Source organism: Pseudomassariella vexata, assembly GCF_002105095.1.
Source record: "Pseudomassariella vexata strain CBS 129021 chromosome Unknown BCR38scaffold_5, whole genome shotgun sequence".
NCBI lineage: Eukaryota > Fungi > Ascomycota > Sordariomycetes > Amphisphaeriales > Pseudomassariaceae > Pseudomassariella > Pseudomassariella vexata.
Genome location: NW_024467960.1, coordinates 895,740 through 917,949, shown reverse-complemented (window position 1 = coordinate 917,949; position 22,210 = coordinate 895,740). Strand labels below are relative to the sequence as shown.

The 22,210-nt window shown below is 51.8% G+C and overlaps 9 protein-coding genes across 9 annotated transcripts; 3 read left to right on the top strand and 6 right to left on the bottom strand.

Moving 5' to 3' along the window:
- The first annotated feature begins 979 nt into the window (after window positions 1–979).
- On the top strand, window positions 980–2,638 carry BCR38DRAFT_171688 (pyridoxal phosphate-dependent transferase). The gene is made up of 2 exons (XM_040853859.1): window positions 980–1,345; window positions 1,412–2,638. The coding sequence occupies exons 1-2, from the start codon at window positions 1,073–1,075 to the stop codon at window positions 2,453–2,455; spliced, it is 1,317 nt and encodes a 438-aa protein (XP_040716994.1). The 5' UTR covers window positions 980–1,072; the 3' UTR covers window positions 2,456–2,638.
- Window positions 2,639–2,821: 183 nt separating this feature from the next.
- BCR38DRAFT_456685 (uncharacterized protein) lies at window positions 2,822–3,544 on the bottom strand (the record flags this gene model as incomplete). The annotated part of the gene is made up of 1 exon (XM_040861949.1): window positions 2,822–3,544. The coding sequence occupies one exon, from the start codon at window positions 3,542–3,544 to the stop codon at window positions 2,822–2,824; it is 723 nt and encodes a 240-aa protein (XP_040716993.1).
- A 454-nt stretch (window positions 3,545–3,998) lies between these two features.
- Window positions 3,999–4,879, bottom strand: BCR38DRAFT_429050 (uncharacterized protein). Its single transcript, XM_040859939.1, has one exon. The coding sequence runs from the start codon at window positions 4,594–4,596 to the stop codon at window positions 4,093–4,095; it is 504 nt and encodes a 167-aa protein (XP_040716992.1). The 5' UTR covers window positions 4,597–4,879; the 3' UTR covers window positions 3,999–4,092.
- Window positions 4,880–6,154: 1,275 nt separating this feature from the next.
- On the bottom strand, window positions 6,155–7,081 carry BCR38DRAFT_483688 (uncharacterized protein; the record flags this gene model as incomplete). The annotated part of the gene is made up of 1 exon (XM_040863655.1): window positions 6,155–7,081. The coding sequence occupies one exon, from the start codon at window positions 7,079–7,081 to the stop codon at window positions 6,155–6,157; it is 927 nt and encodes a 308-aa protein (XP_040716991.1).
- Window positions 7,082–9,945: 2,864 nt separating this feature from the next.
- BCR38DRAFT_389310 (transducin family protein) lies at window positions 9,946–12,190 on the bottom strand. Its single transcript, XM_040857542.1, has 2 exons — window positions 11,771–12,190; window positions 9,946–11,717 (listed from the first exon to the last, which is right to left on the bottom strand). Exons 1-2 carry the CDS (start codon window positions 12,010–12,012, stop codon window positions 10,352–10,354), a joined length of 1,608 nt encoding a protein of 535 aa, XP_040716990.1. The 5' UTR covers window positions 12,013–12,190; the 3' UTR covers window positions 9,946–10,351.
- Window positions 12,191–12,575: 385 nt separating this feature from the next.
- On the top strand, window positions 12,576–15,965 carry BCR38DRAFT_429045 (P-loop containing nucleoside triphosphate hydrolase protein). Its single transcript, XM_040859938.1, has one exon. It carries the CDS (start codon window positions 12,669–12,671, stop codon window positions 15,636–15,638), a length of 2,970 nt encoding a protein of 989 aa, XP_040716989.1. The 5' UTR covers window positions 12,576–12,668; the 3' UTR covers window positions 15,639–15,965.
- A 1,397-nt stretch (window positions 15,966–17,362) lies between these two features.
- On the bottom strand, window positions 17,363–19,324 carry BCR38DRAFT_389305 (endoglucanase-like protein). Its single transcript, XM_040857541.1, has 3 exons — window positions 18,331–19,324; window positions 17,818–18,258; window positions 17,363–17,757 (listed from the first exon to the last, which is right to left on the bottom strand). The coding sequence occupies exons 1-3, from the start codon at window positions 18,925–18,927 to the stop codon at window positions 17,470–17,472; spliced, it is 1,326 nt and encodes a 441-aa protein (XP_040716988.1). The 5' UTR covers window positions 18,928–19,324; the 3' UTR covers window positions 17,363–17,469.
- Window positions 19,325–19,448: 124 nt separating this feature from the next.
- BCR38DRAFT_429042 (acylphosphatase) lies at window positions 19,449–20,234 on the bottom strand. The gene is made up of 4 exons (XM_040859937.1): window positions 20,175–20,234; window positions 20,095–20,125; window positions 19,948–20,030; window positions 19,449–19,850 (listed from the first exon to the last, which is right to left on the bottom strand). The coding sequence occupies exons 1-4, from the start codon at window positions 20,184–20,186 to the stop codon at window positions 19,704–19,706; spliced, it is 273 nt and encodes a 90-aa protein (XP_040716987.1). The 5' UTR covers window positions 20,187–20,234; the 3' UTR covers window positions 19,449–19,703.
- A 272-nt stretch (window positions 20,235–20,506) lies between these two features.
- On the top strand, window positions 20,507–21,713 carry BCR38DRAFT_483683 (uncharacterized protein; the record flags this gene model as incomplete). Its single annotated transcript, XM_040863654.1, has 3 exons — window positions 20,507–20,940; window positions 20,996–21,384; window positions 21,439–21,713. The coding sequence occupies 3 exons, from the start codon at window positions 20,507–20,509 to the stop codon at window positions 21,711–21,713; spliced, it is 1,098 nt and encodes a 365-aa protein (XP_040716986.1).
- Window positions 21,714–22,210: the final 497 nt, after the last annotated feature.

Below are 22,210 nucleotides of genomic sequence, written 5' to 3'. Positions count from 1 at the left end.
CACCATGAGCATTTCTAGTTCCATGTACAGCATTTCCTGAGATGCACTGGCTTCGAAATTTGTGACAAGTGCGGCGCTTCCAGTATAAAACACTATCTCGAGAGGTTGGTTCAACGGAGAAGAACACTGGAGCAGTGCGTTTACATCCTCTGGGTAGACACTGAAATGTTTCCAGGTTCAATAGGTATCAACGCCATTTCGCAACTCGTGTCTCCCAAGTGGTGTCTTCCGAGTTATCGATGTGAACTGTCGTCGCATCTCCCAATCTCGAAGGGGAAAAAAGAAACAACTCCTCGACTTACAAATGTTCCAAGCACTGTGGTGATTCCCCGGTCCTGTTCAAGTATGTTTTCTTCAAGGTTCTGAACGACTATGGGTCACTTTAGAGCTTAACCATCTTAAAAGCCTAAGTTGGATCCGTCTATTAACAATTGAAACTGCCCTATACTCTGGCCAACTGACACGCAGTCCGCTCCATGTCATGATATAGCAGATTGAAGCGGCTGTCTACACAGAGGACCATGGCCCAACAGCAGGTCTCAATTCACATATTCAATTGCACTCGAGGCAAACATGATCAACACAGTCTAACCAACCAAATCCAACGACTTACATGCTTCCACAGAAAGGCCCGCACTTTATAGGATCACCACCAATATGCAAGTTGCTCATCCCAGCATTCCAGAAACCGCCTGGCCCACCCACACCGGCCGAGACCTGTTCCGTTATCGGGTCTTGCGTCGGCAGGCAGCATGGCACTATTTCCAACTACTCCACATCGCTCGATCGCATCGTTGTTACGCCCAGTTGTACGTCGAGCAATGGGCTGATGTCCTAGAAAGCTACCCCACCGACGTCACGCTATTTGAGTCTATCTCCGAGTGAAGTGGGGGATTAGCGCCTTATGAATGACTAGATAAAGTCCCTTCCGTACAATCGTCTCCGTACCTGGTAAGGTTTTTAATAGGGTTGATGTAGCTGAAGCTCTTCACCTCATTTGCTTCAGGGCTCGAATTTGTCTTGGCCAAATCTAATCTGATAGTCTATAAGCTGCAACTACTCAGCGAGCAATATGGGGGACACCAACATCACACCAGCAACCACGGCAACAGAGCCAGAACTCGTGCAAGGCCTAGCTCACGAGATCCCGTCTGATGGCGCGCCCAACAGTTCCGAGTCGCAAGCTCTCGCCACTCGACTGCAACACCTATCCCTCGCAGCGCAGACGATCCATGCAGACGACTACCTCAACTCCCACCCGTCCATTGCGCCGCCAATGCACGTCTCGACCACGTTCCGGTACAATGACAATCCGGACGAGCTGTACCCCTGGGCCAACAAGAACGTGAGTCTTGCCTTTGCCACTAGCAATCAGCAAGCCAGCATGGTGAAATACTAACATCCTACCCAGCCCCTCAACCCCCACGACTCGCACATATACTCCCGCGACAGCGCCCCCAACGCCACCCGCCTCGAAGCCATCCTAACCTCGATCCTGCACGGGCCCACGCTCTCCTACTCCTCGGGCCTCGCCGCCTTCCATGCGCTCCTGACCTTCCTCAACCCGCGCCGCATCGCCATCGGCGGCGGCTACCACGGCTGCCACGGCGTCATCAAGCTCATGTCCAAACTCACAGGTCTCCAAATGCTGGACCTCGACTGCCCCGACGCCGATCTCCAACCGGGCGACGTTTTGCACGTTGAGACGCCTTTGAACCCAACTGGCGAAGCACGGGATCTGCAGTTTTATGCCGAGAAAGCAAGGCGGACGGGCGCGTACCTTACAGTAGATGCCACTTTTGCGCCGCCGCCGCTGCTGGACCCACTCCAATGGGGCGCCGATGTGGTGATGCATTCCGGGACCAAGTACTTCGGAGGGCACAGCGATATGCTGTGTGGGGTGTTGGCGGTGGCGCCGCGGCACGCCGGTAAATGGATCCAACTCATGCGGGAGGAGCGGTTGGTGTTGGGGTCTACGCTGGGGAGTTTGGAGGGTTGGTTGGGGTTGAGGAGTTTGCGGACGCTGGAGGTGAGAGTTAGGAAGCAGAGTCAGGATGGGGAGAAGTTGGTAAAGTGGTTGACGGGGGAGATGGCGAGAGAAGGGGGGATTGTGAAGGAGATGGTTCGGGAGGTTCGGCACGCGAGTTTGCAGAAGGAAGCGGAGGAGGAGGGGAGTTGGTTGAAGAGGCAGATGCCCAATGGGTTTGGCCCCGTGTTTTGCTTTTTTATGAAGGATGAGGCGGATGCGAAGAGGCTGCCGAGTAAACTGCAGCTGTTCCATCACGCCACGAGCTTGGGTGGTGTTGAGAGCTTGATCGAGTGGAGGTCCATGTCGGACGTCGAGTGTGATAAGCGGTTGCTCAGAGTTAGTGTCGGTCTGGAAGGTTGGGAGGACCTGCGGGATGATTTGGTTCAGGCCTTCGATGCGTTGGCTAAGGAGAAAAAGGCAGCTTGAATCGGCTTAGAAGACGACCTGTCGAAGCCCCTAGGGTGATCTTGGCGAATTGAAATGACATTCGGTCTTCTATATCTACCCGCACCGTGAGGCTCAATGTGTACTCTGAACTGGTGTCCATCCCAGACACATCTTCAGTAGAAGACCTCCAGTATCGATGTCACCGATTTCTGATTAGAACCCTCTAATTGTTTCACCTTCACCTTCAATTGCTGAGGGAGAGCACCAAACCAGGCGCCATGTAGCACCGCTGCCATGGCTCGGTGCAACATATCCTCCCAGCGGCTCCGAAATTGGCCAACGTTAGCCTTAACTCCCCGGTATCCGTACTTCGTAAAGCCTGCACCCTCCTCATTGATGGCTCCATCAACCAGTGGTTGCCTCGAGCAACTCCGACACACTGACCACCTTGTACCCCCGGTTTTTCAGTTCCTTCAACACCTTCCTCAGCATAGGCGCCGTCCAGCTCCGCCGATCGTGACATATGATGATGCCCCCCGGACGCACCATGCTCAGGATGTGCCTCGCATTCAGCCAGGCGTAGGGTATCTGGGGATCGTGCGGGTATATACTGCCCAGCACCATCCGGTATCCCAATTTATCAATCAACCTCCTCATTCGGTCGCTGAAGAAGCCCGAGCCGGGACGAAAGTACTGCGCCGGTAACTCACGCTCGGCCGTGTGGTACGCGACGCGGATCTTGTCTCGCACATTCTCCATCTGCGCCGTCAATTCATCGTCGCTCAGCGCGCGGCTCGGCTCATCGTGCATGGCATGGTTGCCAAGCTCATTGCCGCTGCGCACAATATCGGCCAGTATCTCCTCTCTACCCGAAACCTGGCCACCGATGACAAAGAACGTCGCCGTCGCGTCGTAAGCCTTGAGCACGCCGAGGATCTGCTCCGTGTTCTCCGAGGGCGCGTCGTCGATGGTCAAGCCCACAATCTTCTGGCGCGTGTCCACCTCCCACAGCACGTCGGGCCACCGGTGGCGGAAGTAGCGGATCAGCAGCCGCGGCGGCTTGTAGATGATATAGAAGGGGATCACGATGAGGAGCACGATGGCGAGCAGTGTCAGGAGCGTCATCATTCTGCGGCGTCGCGCTCGCCGCCGGAGCTTGGACGGGAACCGGACGAGTGCGGGCAGGCGCACCATTTGGCACCGGAGGGGGGGATCGCTACATCCGAATCAAGCAAACACTAAAATAGCTCCGAACTCAGACGGAAAATGCGAATGGCTCGTGGTACCAAGTGTGTGAAGGTCCAAATTGGACAATTGCAAAAGCTGTCTCGATCAGACGAGGCTGAAAGCGATTCAGGGAGCCTCAGGGGGTTAGCTTGTGCTAAGTGCTGATCTCGGTAATTATTCTGCTAGCCTGCCACTAGCAGATGCTTAATCTTCAAATTGATTGGCGTTGCGCAACATACCCTGCCTTCGAGTTGTCCCCCGGCCAGTGGGACTGACAATCCAAATCCAATGTCGAAAAGCACAGCTAGGATTACTCACCCTCGGGTGACTAGCTGCCTAGCTGCTCGGGAAGTCTCTTGTCCTCGTTGAAGTACTCCATGCAGCCAACGGTGCCGACGTTTAAGCTTTGCTCGGCTCCGCGTCAAACATCTTGGTGTCAACATTTCGCATCAGCGTCGATGCTCGTGAAGCGCTGCTAATTCGTCAGCTGTGGAGGGGTTACAGCAGACCAGACCGAGAGGAAAGGCTCTATTGGCTCTCATCTCTCCAAATCCAGTCCCGGAGATCAGATCAGACGCGACAAAGTTGAGTTGAGACGAGTGATCACTCTCAAAACACCTACTCAACCTGTAATCCCGTATCCATACTGCATCTCGTCGAACGCCCGATGCATGTCTCGTATGCCCGTGAACGCTGCACGCATGGCCGTGATAGTGGGACAGCGAGACGTAGGTCCGCAGACTGGAATTCTTATCACTCGGCTGATCCCAAGATTCTATGTGCGTCATCGCCGTTCTACGAGTGTATTCAGGTTGCACGATGTCAGCAACACGTCTCAATCCATTCATGTCGCTAGGCCGGCAAATTTGGGACACGACATATCCCATCACTTCGCAATCGTTAACTGCCCGATGTGCCCCGTGCGACAAATTTGTACATGGTATGCACCCCATAGTCGCGACTTTGTTCGAATTCAGGCTCAAATCGCAGAGGAGTTCGCCGTGGTTTATTATGACGAAGTGAAGCTAGCCAGAACAACCCAACGAGAGACCCTTGCCATAGTTGAGCATCACGATTGACTTTTCGGCCACGATCACCGGCACCGTGCCTGGCCGAAAGATTCTGAAAAAGTTACTTTTTCCAAAAGGTTTGGCCTCGTTCATGCAGGGCAGTTACTAACACTTGGAGTCGCTAGTTTTTGTTTGCGCAAACCTGCGTTCAACTTTTGAGTCGCACTCTCGTGGTGATAGTCCAAACAGCTCTTCAAAATGCATGTAGCACGTCTGATCATAGGTCGGCCAGAACTAATAACAACTTTCGTCATTTGAAAAGTCGAAACACAGTGCTCTAACCCGTATGCTTCGCACTTGCTCATCAAAAATCAGCATGACAAGGTGTATCGCACTGCCTCAGCTAAACAACACAAGATTGGCCTTGTTTCGCAAGCCGGCATTTTTACTATCGAGCATCAAGGGCATGGGGATGCGCACCCTACTCCCCGTAATTCATTCCCCTTCCCAGTTGTGCATCACACAGCGAGTGTCAGATATGGAAGATCCCCTTGTTCGTGTGGCACATACCAATGTGGAGTAGATAGTCACGATCTGCCCCAGGATTCACGACTATGCAGATGTCCAGGATACGTACTCAAGTAAGGGGATGATATATGATAATATGAGACAAGCTTCTTCAGACTGCGATATCTGATGACTTGGAAGGTTCGAGCTAGAGACATTGATGTGTTTGGCATGTGTGAGACATAGACAGCCGATTGATTGGTTCTGGTTGACACGGGATGGTTCTGAATCCCCGTTGATTCAGTTTGCGCGCTGGGAAAACGAAAAGACACGTTAGTTTTTGAGGCCAGATGAAGCTCTAGACCGCAGAATTACGCATGTGCACATCAGGCTGAAGTGGAGGCTCCCTCTGCCTTTTACCATGGCATACCGTCATGCTTATGCAAGGTGGGTTCGGGCTGGTTTACGGGAAAAGCCAATCATGAATTGTGGTGCATTTAGATTATTTTGATTCGGATGCTACGTATCTGCTGCGCACAGGCTTGCGCCGTGACTCTCTGACTGCATCTGTGCAGTGAAAAGCTTTCTCGGAAAGTTGAAGGGGAAACATTGGGGATAATGATGTGTGTCCGGGGAACTCATCAAGACCAACCAAAAAAGAAGAAAAAAAAGGAAGGGGGGAAGTGGGATGAGTGCCTCCAAACAAACGTCCAATGGTCCTCGGAGTGAACCCTCACAAACGCCAGTATACCCGTCTGCTGGATCCTATGCCTGATACATGCAGTCGCAAAATAACTCCCTCCCATCCTGTATCCGTAGCATCTTTGATAATCGTTCCGCGTGCCAAAATTTGCCAAAATCGACTTTTGATTGTGGTAGTTGCGAATGTGACCGCATTCGCTCCAAATATGTACAGTGAAATGCCGTAAGAGATGATGTCCCAAAAATTTGGTATGCTTATCCTTCTTGAGATCCTGGTCCCGTCGTTGTCGTCTTAAATCCACACAGGCTGTAGCACCTGGTGGGCTGCTCTCGCCTCTTGCTTAAAGAAGGTAGAGAACAAGACCTGGACCTCCGATAGGTAGTCGTCTGCTTTGAATATGCTGAGACCTTTGGAGATGAGCCACTGCTCTTCGTCGTCCGCCACCTTCACTTTCTCCTTCACCCCAAACTCTTCCGCAATTTCGGACACTTGCGCCAGTTCCTGGCCAAATGGGTGGTGAGTCGATGGTCCCTCGTGCCTCCGAGTAGACATTTGCCGTGCGGACACAGAAGGGGCAGTTGGTTGCGAAGGAAGTGCAGGTACAGACGGGGGTTTGCTGCTGTGAGTGTAGATACCCGAGTGGACAGAAGACGCCGCGGTTGATGCTGAAGAAATACGGAAGCTAGAGAAGCTAGCCTTGGTCGAGACCGATTTGCCGGACGAATACGACATGTGAGTCACTTGTTGGGTTTGTTGCTTCTGTGCCAAGTGTTCGTACGATGCCTTTTTGGTGTGTGACGGGGCCCTTGACGGGATCTTAGGAGTCTCCCCGTTTGGCAACTTTTGACCAGGAGCCATGAAATAACAGGACAGGTGGTTAGGTTCCGGCGAGATGGAGCGTTCATCTGCTGATGCGACATCTGGACTGGTTGGCGGAGACGATGCGTTGGTGTGCGCGCTGTCAGATTCATCATCGGAGACCTTGAATGATGTGGTTGAAGACGCTGATTTCGGGTGTAAGTCTGGCGCGTTGTATGCAAGCATATTCGTGGTGTGGGTGAGCTCCATGGGCCCGGAAATCATGTTACGAATAGATAGTCCGCGTCCATGGCCTTTTGCTGTGGTGTTGCTGCGTTGCGGGATAATGCCACTATTGGCTTCCTTGACATCAATGGTATGCTTCGCCCGCCGCGTGGTGAAGGCACGTGCTAGAGACATCTTGGCTTATTGTTTGCTGGTTTGGCCAAGTCTGAAAAAAACCTCGAAAGCTTGAAAACAATATGAAAAAACCAGGAAAGGTTAAAAATAAATAGGTAGAACCCGTGAATGATAAATCTGGGGAATTGGACGACAGGGTTGACAACTGATTCAGTACTCGTGAAGTGCTCTTACACCACCCCCAGGCTGTATACCGGGATCTGTAAAACTCTGAGGCTGTACTGGGAGGACAAGAAGGATCGCAGCGAGACACCCAGGATTCTGTGACGGGGTATGTGATGATCTGAGTTGGTCCAAAATGGCCCAGGTGGTGAGAATGACTGCAGTAAACTGTACTCGTGTACCGCTGTGTCACTCAAAATGCTGCCGCTATGCTGCAAATCTGCACTACGATGTCACCTGGGTGACTGGGTGGGTTGGTCAGATGGCGGAGCCAAGACAACCTATCAGATCCTGACAATCGGGCGCCGCAGTCGCTGGTTCGCCTAAAGACGTCTTGTGCGTCGGCGTTGGATCCGTCGTGATGCGGCTTTTCCTGTAGTGCGTTTGAGTGGGTGCAATACACACGCCGAGTGTATGGTGCAAAGTGTAAATGCTCAACGGTCCGCGTGGACGGTGCTTTGAGGCTTATTCCGAAATTCCAAACGGGTAATAACAGCGATCAAAAAGTTGTCGCTGAAACGAAGTGAAGCTGTTTATTGGACTGTCGATCCAAGTCAAGGTAGAGTCTGGAAATAAAGTGGATGCTTGAGTTACCCAGTCCTCTCAAAGGCTGGTGATGCACAGAATCTCGAGTGCCTTGTATCGTCGGCGAATCGCGGCTTTTGGTGTTGAATGAGCGAAATGTGGGACAGCATCAATGAAGATCAGTCTACAAATTGATGCGCACTTCTGTGTTCGGCAAATCGATTGCTGGAAACAACCAGGTTCCTGAACTATCGTTTCGAAGAGTGTCGTTTACTGGAGAGCGAAAGGAAGGACTGTGTCTGATGTACGGCAAGGGACTCAAGTTTCCAGCCCACGACGAGTATTGAGATAGGGAAAGCAGAGAGATCAACAGGGAGTGAATGTGAATTAGAATGGTAAGGGAGGGGAGATATTATCCCAAGAGTACAATCTGGACTGGCAGATGTGGTAAGTGAAGGTGAGAGCGCGTCGAGATGGGGGAAACGCCATAATAAGAGATCAGAGAGCAGGCATGGGTACCGACTGTGTGGGTGACTACTACCGCCTGGTGACCGCAACTGGGAAGGTGAGCAAAGCTTTCACGGACCAAAATGGACCAACAACCCAGGTACATCAATGCAAGCATTGGTGGCATCGGTAGATGCATGTTTCCAGTACTCCATCCACGCCATCAATTTCCGCCAGCTACACTATAAATCCTAGCCGCGATAATGTATGTGTGACCAGCAGACCCTTACGGTTGGCTCGAGCCAGATTCATATCAGGGGCATCTCGTGGAGTAAACCCACGATGTGCGCCCGTCATCTCACCATTTTAGCACCAGGCCAGGGCAGACCAGGGGAAGCACGGCCGATCAGCGCATTGCTTGCATGGAGATGCCCTTGTTCGTCTGGTGTAAATTTCACGCCTGGACCGTTTAGGCTAGAGGGAGCGAGTTCTCCGTGTAATCCGTGGGCCAGTCCAGCGCATCGGCAGAGTCGGGCAATTGGTTGCTTTTCTGAGATCAAGCGGCAGGAGCGGTGTTCTGTCGAATCAGCATTTACCCTCTTGGCAACTGCTTCCCCGGCGTCCAATCAAGGCCGTAAACCCGCCATCCCTTCGTTCTTGATTGCTTTCTCAATCCCTACAGAGTCAGGACCCGTTCAGAGAAGTAAGCCACTATATGCAGGTACAGGCGAGGATTGGGATTTAGCATTCCACTCAGTGAGGGTAGAGATTTTGTTGGTTTCCATATTGGCTGACAGAATTTGATTCTGAGCTGTCGCTGCATGTCGGCATTACGTGTTCCTCTTATTTCGTAAACACGTGCAGGTCCAAACTCGAAGTCCTGAAAATAGAATTGCGGTTTCGAACACATAATGCTGACATTCTGGGGAAATCACCACGGGATGAACATTCCACTGCTGGGCAAATTTCCCATCATCAATGCGCCTGCTCGGGTTGGGCCCAAAATACTCCACTTTGGGTGGCCCTGTGAGATAGGGCAACCTGGGTTTGGGGTGGTGATTGCTAAATTGCCACCATTCCCCACTGGAACTGCTCGGTGATCACTGCAACTGCTTGCTCTTGCCCTCCTTGGCCAGCGAATCGTGGTACTTTCCTCTGCAGAGTGCACCAGCGATACTGCAGTATTGAAACGGGATGCGTGGCGCAGGCAAATGATTGGCAGTTTGTTCACGGCATTTCTTGGCTAGCCAATAGCCTAGCTTCTCCATTGTTTCATGATTCGTGCCTTCTCGTCCAGAACCCGGCTTTTGGAAGAGTACCATCACAACCGGATCCACTCGATCTGTCCACTCTGTCCACCCTGCCGTCTTAATTACGCGCAAAGGAAGAGTTGAATCAGTATTCGCTTCAAGAAAATGCCAGTCGACATGAACGACTTGGATAGTGATCGCGATGGTACGTCCGTCCAGAACGAACAGGGAGGATGCTCTAGCAAAGGAATCCCGTAGGGACCAACGTTTCGCGTAAAATCCCCTTAATCAAGCAGCAAGCAAAGAAGAAAACCGGCAAACCCTGACAACTTTACCGACCCGGCCAGGTACGAATTGGCAGGAGCCGAAAACGCCGAGACACATAGGCGAGTGAGTCCACTGCATCGGTTATCGGGCTAATCCACATCATTCCCCACTTGGTTGCGCCGTTTACTTTGTCACCCACTCGCAAGGCTTCTCGGCTTCGACGACTATGCCACTTCAACCCAATATCTGAGCGGCGTCTCGGAACAGTACCTATTCAGTTCGATGATAGCGTAACCACCGTAGATCATCCAGGTTGTTGGCATTTGCTAGACGATCAAACCATGTCGACAGATCTCCCCACCCGTTTTCAGACCTCTGCAAAATGCACCACCAGTCTCCCGTGCATCATGTGTGCAGAAGGCTCAACTGGCCTTGTCTCATGTTGGCGACGGGTTCATCTCTAATCCCTTTCCCGGCACTAGCCCTCTTGGCTCCCGTTACGGTCGCTCATTAAAACTAGCTTGAGGCACTAAGGCTGAAGCCAAACAGTCAAAATCCGTTTAGTATATCAACGGTGGGTATGATATCAAAGTCAAAACTCCCTTAAAATAGTTTTCAGCTAGTCTTCGTCCATGGACTCGGCCTCATCTTCTCCTGCTCCGATCCCATTCTCGTCGCCCTCGTCCACGTCGTCGTCCGCCACACCTATAAGCTTATCCTCTACGTCTGCTTCAGGAGTGTTTGCCATTTTGTGGGCAAACGCAAGGCGGACCGAGGCGTTGGTACTAGTGTCCCAGATGTGCATGGTGCCTTTGCTGCCAGCCACTGCCAGTCGGAAACCCACCTCGGGATCAGGGGCGAAAGTGGTGGAGAAAACCTTTCCGACGTCCAAATTGCGGGACACCACCAAAGCCGGTCCGGCTGGTGTGATGTTCCAGAGCTTGACAGTCTTGTCTGTTGAACCTGTTGCCATATAGCCGGGAATGTTGGTGTTGATATCAAATGCCGACAACGACTCATCGTGGGCCTGGAGGGTCCAGAGAGGCTTGCTCGCCTCTGGGGTCGAAGGCGCATTGCGGACGTCATGATAGTGGATGATGCCGTTCTCAGTCGACACGAAGAAGAAGTTGGGGTCATGCGGATCCCACCTGACGTTTTCGACGTCACTCTCAACGCCCCATCTCGGGACCTTGGCATCGGGCGCTCGCATATCTGCGGCCACTACTGTTCGGTCGTAGCTGCCGCTCAAGAGCACCGTTGATTCAACCGCGTGCCAGGCTAATGAGCAGACCTTGTCTGTGTGATACGAGTACGACTTGGCACACTTCGCAGTGTTCAGATCCCACAGCTTCACCGTCTTGTCGGCCGATGCAGATGCCAAGAGGTTGCGGTGTTTCCTGTTGGCAGCGAGCGAGAGGATAGCATCCACGTGATACTCGTCGTTGGCCTTCTTGGCCTTCTTTTTCTTTTTCTTCTTCATTTCGCCCTCCGGGTTCCCGCCTTGACCCAGAATCGTATTGGGATACATGCAATCTATCGTATCCAAATCCCAAATTTCGATATCGGGGTCCATCGTGCCTATCGCGACGAAGTTGGCCGTAGAGTCCTTCTCGACATTGGGTTTCGAAACAGGCAGATCCAGCCATTCAACGCAGAGGGGTATCGCAGGAAGCATGATGTCGTGGTGGACGTATAGGTTGTCCGCTCCGTCTTCGTACACGTACACCTCGAGATGTGCCAGTTCGTCCTCCACCTTGGCAGCCAGAAGCAGATTGTCTGTTGCCAAAATCTGGAGCTCTTCTCGGTCATCGTCCTCGTCTTGGCCCTCGGGCAGCGTGATGTAAGGGTCATCTTTGTTGGACTCGTAGTAGGCAAGCGATTTGATGTTTCCGAACATATCCATGCGCTGGCCTTCTGGTTGATCGTCGTCGTCGTCGTAGTGCTCAAGGTCGTATTCTTTCAGGTCGTCATCGTCAATGTCGATGCTGTTCAGCATTTTAGCATATTGAAGTTCCAAGCAATGCGCCGTATGGCCTACGGGTTGGGGTCCTCTTCTCTCGATGAAGACTTTGCATTCGTCCCCTCTGGCGCATCTCCCGTCAGTTGGGCACCGCCTTCTTGCTCCTGAGCCTCTTCCAAGTCCTCGTTCGCATCATCAAGCTGGAGCTTGGCAAGCTCTGCAATGCGCTCAAACTCGGCCTCATCAAAGTTGTATTTGGTGGGAAACGGTGCCGCAAATCCCCGCGGCACCCAAGTAGCTGTAGTTATCATTGACGACATTTTGTGATGTCGCAAGCTTGAAAGGTGTGCAGAATTCCCAATCACTCCTGCAAGATGAACTCCCCGCGATTAACCCAACCTTCAAAAAATTGAAATTTCGAAATTTTAGCGGGGCTTATCTTATCGTCGATGTGGCTGCTGAGCACCTCGACATAGCACTGTTAAAATCTGACCTGATGGTTACACATGATGCATTTTTAAGAGGAACGGACATATGTAGCTTGGTCTTTTTAGCCTTCATATGCCCTTCTCTTTATGCAAAGGGGGAGTCTCTAAGAAGACTACCTGAGTTCCCGGACGAGTCATTAAATCTGCCCCAGATTCAATGTATCAGATGTTCGATCCCATTCAACTGATTTGAATATCATACCAAGTACCAAGCACAGAAATTGCTAAACAGCCGTGACAACAGATATCAATTATCATGTTCAGCTAAACAAGTGGTCTTCAAGGCAGCATGAACAGTCTAAGCACCATTTGAGTGGATGTTTCCAGGGGTTGATATCTGTGGTGACGGTAACTCATTGTTACCCCGGTTCTAGCTGCGCCACTGTCTGGGGGTCCATTGTTACAATTGGAGGAGCACCTAGTTCGTCACGCAACATCTCCAACATCAACTTGGCCAGCTCTCGTTGTAGAGCAGCCCGATAGACACGATGGACCGCGACTCAGGGAGCTTCAGTCCCAAGCGACGCAAGATTGACTTCAACCCTCTTCGATCAGATGATCGTTATTCCTCCCTACCGAGTCGCTCAGGCAGTCGCGCCCCCAGCCGTTTTGCCAATGGCAACCAAACGCCCCGAGCAAAGTCCAGCTATGCCCCCACACCGCGTCGATTTGATGAAGAGAAGGAGCTCTTAGTCAACCAAGAAGATGAGAATGCCCTCGATCGCGACTGGTACCTCGGTGACGAAAACGGGCATATATTTGGTGATGAGTCGCATAACCCGTTCGGCTCGTACGACACGACTTGGGTCGAGCAGAGGCAGCGCGAGCAGGCCGTGGTGGAGAAAAAGACGAACCGCAGCATGAACGCGCGCCAGATGCAAAGGCAGAAGGACAACGATGCTTGGGAGACGAATCGCATGTTGACGTCCGGTGTGGCCCAACGACGTTTTGGTGACGATTTCGATGATGACGACGAGGGCACACGTGTCCATCTACTGGTGCACGACTTGAAGCCGCCATTTCTGGATGGGCGCACCGTTTTTACGAAGCAGTTGGAACCCGTTCCTGCAGTGAAAGACTACCAGAGCGACATGGCAGTGTTCAGTCGCAAAGGGAGCCGCGTTGTGAGGGAACGGAGACAACAGCGGGAACGACAACGCGCAGCGCAGGAAGCGACGAATCTGGCGGGCACAAACTTGGGCAACCTGATGGGTGTGAAAGAAGATGATAGAGACAGTGCTTTGCCCATTGCCGCAGAACAGGAGGAAGTCAAGATTTCGGGCAACAAGTTCTCTGAGCATATGAAGAAGAATGAGGCAGCGAGTGACTTCAGCAAGACCAAATCGCTTAAGGAACAGCGCGAATTCCTCCCGGCCTTCGCCGTGAGGGAAAATCTCCTCAAGATTATCAGGGAGAATCAGGTTGTCATCGTCGTGGGCGAGACAGGCTCCGGCAAAACGACACAACTAACGCAGTTCCTCTACGAGGATGGGTATGGGAACCGGGGCATGATAGGATGCACACAACCCAGGAGAGTTGCAGCCATGAGTGTAGCTAAGCGGGTTTCTGAAGAGATGGAGGTGAAATTGGGCAGCACTGTAGGTTACGCCATCCGGTTCGAAGACTGCACAAGCAAAGACACCGTGATCAAGTATATGACGGATGGTGTTTTGCTACGAGAATCACTCAATGAGCCCGATCTTGATCGATACTCTTGCATTATCATGGATGAGGCACACGAAAGAGCTCTCAACACGGATGTGCTCATGGGCCTATTCAAGAAGATCATGCAGAGGCGCCGGGATCTTAAACTCATCGTCACTTCGGCCACGATGAATGCGAAACGATTTTCGGACTTCTTTGGCGGTGCTCCCGATTTCACGATTCCAGGACGAACATTTCCAGTTGACATCATGTTTCATCGGTCACCAGTCGAGGATTATGTCGACCAAGCGGTTCAGCAGATCCTTGCAATACATGTCTCCATGGGTGCTGGTGACATTTTGGTCTTCATGACAGGTCAGGAAGACATCGAGTGCACCTGTGAGCTCGTGAGAGAACGGCTGGATGCGCTGAACGACCCTCCAAAATTGAGCATACTGCCCATTTACAGTCAGATGCCAGCGGATCTACAGTCCAAGATCTTCGATCAAGCGCCACCAGGTGTTCGAAAATGCATTGTGGCGACGAACATTGCCGAGACCAGTCTGACGGTGGACGGTATTATGTACGTCGTCGATGCAGGTTATTCCAAACTCAAGGTGTACAACCCAAAGATGGGAATGGACACCTTGCAGATCACGCCTATCTCTCAAGCAAACGCTGGCCAGCGAGCGGGTCGAGCAGGCAGAACGGGTCCCGGCAAAGCATTCCGATTGTTCACGGAGAAGGCGTACAAAGACGAACTCTACATCGCTACCATTCCGGAAATCCAGAGGACAAATCTGAGCAACACTGTATTGCTTCTCAAGTCCTTGAATGTCAAAGATTTGCTGGATTTCGACTTCATGGATCCGCCTCCACAAGACGTCATCAGCACGTCGCTCTTCGACCTTTGGGCTCTGGGGGCGTTGGACAATATGGGCGAGCTGACGGACCTAGGGTCCAAGATGAACGCTTTCCCCATGGATCCACCGTTGGCAAAGCTCTTGATTATGTCTGAGGAGTACGGATGCAGTGAAGAAATGGTTATAATCGTGTCGATGCTCCAAGTCCCTGGCGTCTTCTACCGGCCCAAGGAGCGGCAAGAAGAAGCAGACACTGCTCGCGAGAAGTTCTTCGTTCCGGAATCCGATCATTTGACGTTTCTCCACGTCTATTCGCAATGGAAGTCCAACGGCCACTCGGACGGCTGGTGTACTCGCCACTTCCTGCACCCCAAGTCGCTTCGCAGGGCCAAGGAAATCCGGGATCAACTCCTTGACATCATGAAGATGCAAAAGATGGAGATGGTTAGTTGCGGGACCGACTGGGACGTTATTCGGAAGTGTATCTGCTCTGGATACTACTACCAAGCGGCCAAAGTCAAGGGTATCGGCGAATACGTCAACCTCCGAACATCAGTTACAATGCAGTTACACCCCACCAGTGCCCTCTACGGACTTGGCTTCCTTCCCGATTACGTGGTCTACCATGAGCTTATTCTTACGTCCAAAGAGTACATGTCAATCGTGACATCCGTTGATCCCCACTGGCTGGCTGAGTTGGGTGGTGTCTTCTACTCAGTCAAGGAAAAGGGGTACTCCGCAAGGGAGAAACGGATTACGGAGACAGAGTTCAACCGGAAAATGGAAATCGAAACCCAAATGGCCGAGGACAAGCGGAAAGCAGAAGAGAGGGCCCAGATGGAAGAAGAGACGGCTCAGAAGAAGCCGGCTGACAAGACAAATGTTAAGAAGATTGTGACCTCGGGGGCTGTGAAAAAGCCAGTCGTCAAGCGTAAGGGGCGGGGGTTCTAGAAAGGAGATCTGGTGTGGATAATATCACTTTGTATAGCAACCCACAAACTTCTGGTGAAATAACTACTGCCATATTGTCTGGGTTCTTGCTTTACTTATCCTCTACGCAAAATGGGGGAACATTCATCCACCCTTCCCCCACAAGACATGGGCTTCATAAACATCACGAACTCGCAACCGATTTTAAACTTGCCTGCGGCTCGCAGGACTTGTAGATTGACGACTCGTTATATATAGCTTCATCGGTAGAGTACCATGAGCTTGTGCAAAAACATCCACAATGCGCGCATAACTCATGCACTAGCCTATCAATACATATTTATCAACCATTTAATCACACAGGACTCAGTTGGCGTAAAAGACCTATCATGCCATGCGCCGAAGAACCATACTCGCAGCCCCGCCGTCAACCAGCTGTGTTATATTTGACTCGTTCAAGAACAACAGCCAGGGCGGCGGCGAGCTTCGGGACAATATACAACAACGTTTCGATGTCGTCTGGGTTCTCAACTCAGCTGGTTTCGATTTTGGTAAGCTTCGGGACACCCACCCACCTTCTCAATCTCCTGATGGTTCCTTGTGGTTCCTTGTACTGAGACATGGAAGCCATGCATTCACTATTCACTAATGAAATATCCACGCATGTGTCTATCTCACGTATATCATATACCGCAAATAACAAATAACATCCGGACCTGTATTTTTCAGCGTTTCTCGCAACATGATATTCAGGGCTGTCTCCCATAGTAGACCAACTACCGCATACGCATGCCCAAGGCGGCCATTGTAACACAGATCTACGAACTACACGATGATGCTCACGATATGCGCCTCTTATTCAAGTAAGTACATACTGTCAGCCATGGGAGACATTCCGCAAAAGGTGGTGTACTGCTACAGCTCGGTGTCTCGACATAATTGGCGTTTGAGCAGGCTCTGCCCTCCTCGTCAAAACCTGCAATTTCAGTTGCAAACGAAACAGAGGCCGCATTTTCGGCTCACTTTGACTACCGCCACCTCACGTTTCCTTTTTAGGCCGATTTCAACCGCTACGGGGCTTTGAACCTCTTCGGACTCAGGTGCGTCTACGTCGAGTAGACATCATAATTATCAATGCAAAATGAGATCCCTAGCCAAGTCTTTTCCTTCTGTTGCGGGGTTGAAGAATATTACAGCTAGGAAACGAACCGTTTCTAGAATGCTGCAGAGCATATATCATCTGGAACTTTGGTAAAGAGAACTGTTTATGCTACCCGTAGAACGTTTTGCGTAACACACGACCACACAAGAGGAAGGAAGATGCAAATAGGTAGCTCGAGGACACTCCTGAAGCCCTATCAAATAAGTCGTAAACACACCGGGCATGTACGAAGAAATCGTACATTTTCCAATTCTTGTCGATCAACTTCATCGTGAAAGTATTATTAATCCTTGGCTGGGTTCGCTTCTCCCCGCCGTACCCGTGTGAATACATAAATGGAACTTGGTCCCTGAAAGCAAGTCATCAAATGGGCTTCTAGCCAGCTTGGGGCGTCAAATCACATAGCATAACATGCCCTCTCTTTTACTTTGCGTTTTCTGCATTTCAGCCTGTGATTATGATAAGACTAGATTGCTGTCTAGCCCCAGGTGCCATGATACTTGGGCAAGGGCCAGGCTTTGGCTGTAATCCCTCATGTCTCCCCCCTTAATGGAATCCGCAGTGACAGCTTTCAATATGAACACTTTCTTGATTGAAGTAGTGACAAGTATATACAAAGAACTAAAACGTGATCTCCCTCATCTATATACAGAAAAGTCGTGTCGTTCTTTATATGGTCTATCCTCATTTTCAAACCATGCTCCGCAACTTGGGGCTTGCGAACCGGCGAACAGCTCGGGCCGAAGTGCCATTCGTAGCCGTCCCGTTCGTTACAAACGTGCTACCCAGCTCTCCCCACTTCAGGTTGGAGAAGGTGACCTCGGGAAACGGCTCGACTTGGACGATGACGGTAGGATCACCCTCAGTGGCATTGCAGGGTCCGGCACCTTGGGCCTCGCTGTCAAGCCACTGCATAAAAGTAGCTGTGTCCCACCACAGGGAAATAGCGAGGACCATGCCGCGAGTCAGAGCATCGCCCTGGTGAAAGTCAGTATACTTTTTGTTTCTGAGAACGGTAGGTGTCCAATGGTTACTCACCATTCCAGCGTTGGCGCCCAAGTCCATGAAGCGCTCTGCTCCCGCAGCAGTGCAGTACTCGTCCGTGATGCCGGTGACAGCAGGCAGACCCTCCTTCTGGACTTGTTCAGCATAAAACACGGTACCGTCCTGCACATAAATCCGGTCAATGCCGACAAGGTTTCCGGCGTCGTCGGCGGGGAACTGCGTGACGACGGTAAAAGGCTTATTGGTGTCAACGGTGAAGGACTCGCCGGTGCCGTAGTAGTCGGGTTGGCCGATCTTGTACGGGTTCCAGCTACAGCCATTTTTATCGCAGACGCCGTCAGAAGCGCACTCGTCCCCTTGGCATAGGTAGAGACCCGTCTGGTTACATGGGTGGGGAGCGAGCTGTTGGCTTCGCTTGTTGGCTTCCCAGATGTCCATTTCGCTGCAGCAAGCGCCGGCGCCATCAATGTTGCCCTAACCGCCGGATAGCTGTCAGTATATGGAACTCAACCTCGCAAGTAGATCGAAGGCAAGGCCCAGACTTACAACACCGTTAACGAAAGGGGTAACATAGCACTGAGCGTCACAGTACCCAGAGCCCCAGTAAGCCCCGCCAGTGTTGAGGTCAGATTTCCCGCCGTCCACCAGCATCTCCGAGAGGTACAACGCTGAGTTCATACCACAGGGCAGCTTGGTGACGTCGACATCAAAAGTGAATTCGGCACCGGTCAACTTAACCATCTCGTAATTCTGCTCTGTTTCGTCGAGAAGGTAGATACGAGGTGAAACCGTGGTATCATTGACGATCATCTGCACCCGCAAGGCGGCGCCATCAGTCGTGACGCCGATGGTGCTGTAGTCAGAGATACCCTCCTGAATACAGTTCTGGGCGCAGGCCTCCTCAGTTGGGCAAACGGTGGCATTGGGAGTGTTGCCCCACTCGCCGCAGCCGTAGCTGTTGTCGACCTGATGGACGGTATGGGCCAGCGCGTCGAGGACAATGTAGTTGGTGGCCGCGGTACAACCCCCAGCTACCGTACACCGATAAGTAGTCAGCTCAGGGTGCACCTCCTGGCCGTTCGGCTTCTGGCCCATGACGAAGCCCGCGAGGGCGAAACTGAGAAGGGGGAAATTTCGAGCCATGATTGCGGTCCAATGAGTGACTTTGGGGTCAGTAACTTAGAGAGTGATAGATGCTCGACCATCTCATCAGGGCCGTAGCCAGCTCTAGATATATATACTCATACCCATTGGAATCCGAGTCAGTGACATGAATTTTATATGCTCGCGGCCTCGCATCTCCAACTTCCCCAATTTGGTTGCTCCCGTCCTTAGTATTCGAACGTGGGCTCCGTGCGCCAAGCTTTCTCCGATTGCCCAATCGTAACAAATGGAGGATGAAATGCCGTCCCCTTTCGAAGCGAAGTGGGAATCTCGGCCCTAGAACCGGCCAGGAACGCAATTTGTACGAGACAGCTGGGCCCGCGCATTCGGATCATGTTTATAGCCAAGCCAACTCTATCAAAATTGTTCCGTTTTTCTTTTGGGTTGAACCGCTAACGAATTGCGGGCCGATGGCACGTCAAATCCATATCGGGAACGAACGCGAATATTGCTCCAATCAATTCAGTCGATGCGCGAGGTGACCCTAGGAAGTGGCACGACCCCTTTTCGAAGTTGGCGGATGCTAGCCCCCTATTAGGAGAGATCTGAGCCGTGCTCGCCTTACCATGTACGGATAACCGAGATATACAGCATGTTCTACGCGCTAACCGAGCGGATGTGTAATAAAGTACAGGAGCGTTGTTTCCACGTCTCTAATGCGGCTTGAAACTCGTATGGGGTGATCGACAGCTCTGAAGCTTTGGCTGGCTTGCAATGAATGACTCGGCAACGTGGTATCATGAACTAACTATGCTCTAGCGAATCTCAAATTGGCTCTCGTCATTCTGCACGTCGCGGTCCTCCTGTTCCAGTTTGACAACCTTGGCATGAGGCGGCCCATTGTTGATGTCCTTTAAGAATTGCTTGATGGCATCTTCAGTACCCTGGGCCTCTCCTTCCACCTAGATTGCGTGTAAGCCATTGGGTTAAACAAGCAGAGGTAGTCCCTCAAGGTTACCAATGAGAACTGTAGAAAGGAATGAAATGAGATGAAGATACCTTGCCACTCTCAGTATTTTGGCACCATCCCGTAATGGCAGCCGCCGTCGCCTTCTTCTGGGTGAAGGCGCGGAAGAACACACCTAATGAGGTCATTAGCGGGTGTTGTCCAGAACTCCAAGACGGTAGAACATCATGAGCGCCGACCCTGAACTTTTCCGTGGACTTTAAAATAGATCTGCAAGCATTAGGTTTGTGTTTTCAATGGAGAACACATGAGTACTCACTCTTTGGGGCATCCTGTGCTCTGATGATATCGCGAATTTCTGGATATTTGTCGATGACTTGGGGGCTTTATCGTTAAATCCGAGTATTGTGACGTCGTCTTGCTTGCATGCCAGATAAGCGGCAAAATATCGGCTGCAGTGACCCAGTTGCTTTGCCGGCAATCAGTTGGCTGCCCTCTCACGCCTCCCTCGACGTGATGAGACGTCAAACTTCCCGCACGTCTATTTGAATTCACTTTACATGTACATGCAACGTGTACCATTCCTAATTCTCATTAAGCCTATCCTAGGAACTGCGCGATTGATTGCGATTTCGACCGACCCTTGTCACGATGGACTCTCGAGCGCAATCCGATGCGACAACAGCAGACCCGCCGAGAGCAGAACCCCAGGTGGTATTTCGTGGGAAGAAAAGAAAGTTCTACAGGAAACGAGAGGTTGAAGATGTAGAAAACGGGGATCAGGACACAAACACCACAGAAACCACCGAGGCCAGTGCAACCAGACCAGCCGTCGCTACGCCTTCAGAAGATACAGATGAGGAAGGCATCGCAGTGGCCGAGGTTTTGCGAAGGCGCAATGCGCGCAAGGCACGACTACGGGGAGTTGGCTTTGGGAACGAAAAAAAAAGCAACGCAGAAGACGAGTTGAGCTTGATGATCCGGGAAGAGCAAGAGAAAGTACTGGACGTAGGAACCCAAGGGGGCATGACCAAGCGCTTTGCTGCGCAGACTGGGCTTGTCGGTGAGCTGGTCAGCAAGCATATGTAAGTGTTCTCACTATAACCCGTGGCTTCTACCCAGCAGCGACTGATGGTGCAGGACGGAATACATAGAGGCCCAATTAGCGAAACGACACTCATCTGCCCCGGGCGACGCGCCTGGCCCAGATGCATCATCCAATGGGGCCAAGACCACCGCACAAGTCAACGAACATGAACTCAAGAACAATACAGAAGGACATCCCATCATGCAGGGCAAATTGATGGAGATCGACCTCGGCGAAGAAGCCCGGAGCCGCAACGAGACCATGACGGAACGCGCGCGGCGGAAGCTCCAGGGCGAATCAGTCGAGGACGAGGAACAGGCGGCCCGGCCCAAGAAGGTTAGGCTCGGCCGCGATGGCAAACCCTGGCGGTCACGCAACAGGAGGAACAGCGATGCTATCAAACGCGACCAGCTTGTCGAAGAGATTCTGAGAGAAAGCAGACGTGAGTGCTCGACACGACGGTACCCCCTGCTGCGCAACGCTAACAAGTACACAGTGGATGTCTATGATGCACCAGCAGCCGCCAACGCGTCAGCGATTAATGACGATGATGGCGCCGCGGACGATCGAATCGCCGAAGAGTTCCGTAGAGAGTTCCTGGATGCCATGGCTCAAAGGCAGCAGAAGAAGAAACCGGTTGCTCCGCCAGCGAAACCAGGAGCGAAGAAGGAAGAAGAAGTGCTCAAGGGACCCAAGCTGGGCGGTAGCCGGAATGCGCGTGCCGCGATGCGGGACATGTTGCTGAAGAAGGAGAGGGAGGGAAAGCGGTGAGTCTTCACGTCCTGCAACGATGAAGACGGTGGTGTCTGTTCATAAGAGTCTGCATAGGGATACCCAACCAACCAACCACTGAAGTTTGGATCAGTCTTCAACAGAAAACCAGTACTTCCAACTGGCCGTAAGCTAGTACCAATAGCCAGCCTCGTGCTAATTCGACTGCAACACCACTCATGCGAAGACACTATAGACCTACTAGCCTAATGCCTAGAATCCTATAGTGACAAGGGAGTCGGGAAGTATCGAAAGAATAGGGTATATTCGCCTAAAACCTGGTGTTCAGCCCCAGGGCTGTTCAAGCTTGGGAGCCCTCTCGAAAGCAACCAAGCGCTCAGCCTGGAGCGGTGGTTGTTCAGACGTGTGTTTCTATTACCATAAACACAAGAAAACATCGTTTGTTTGTATGAGCAACGAGGTGGTACAAATGTTACCTAGCTCAGGTCACGAGGGGACAACGGGGGACCAAGAGGTGCACATAGCTCCACCAGCTA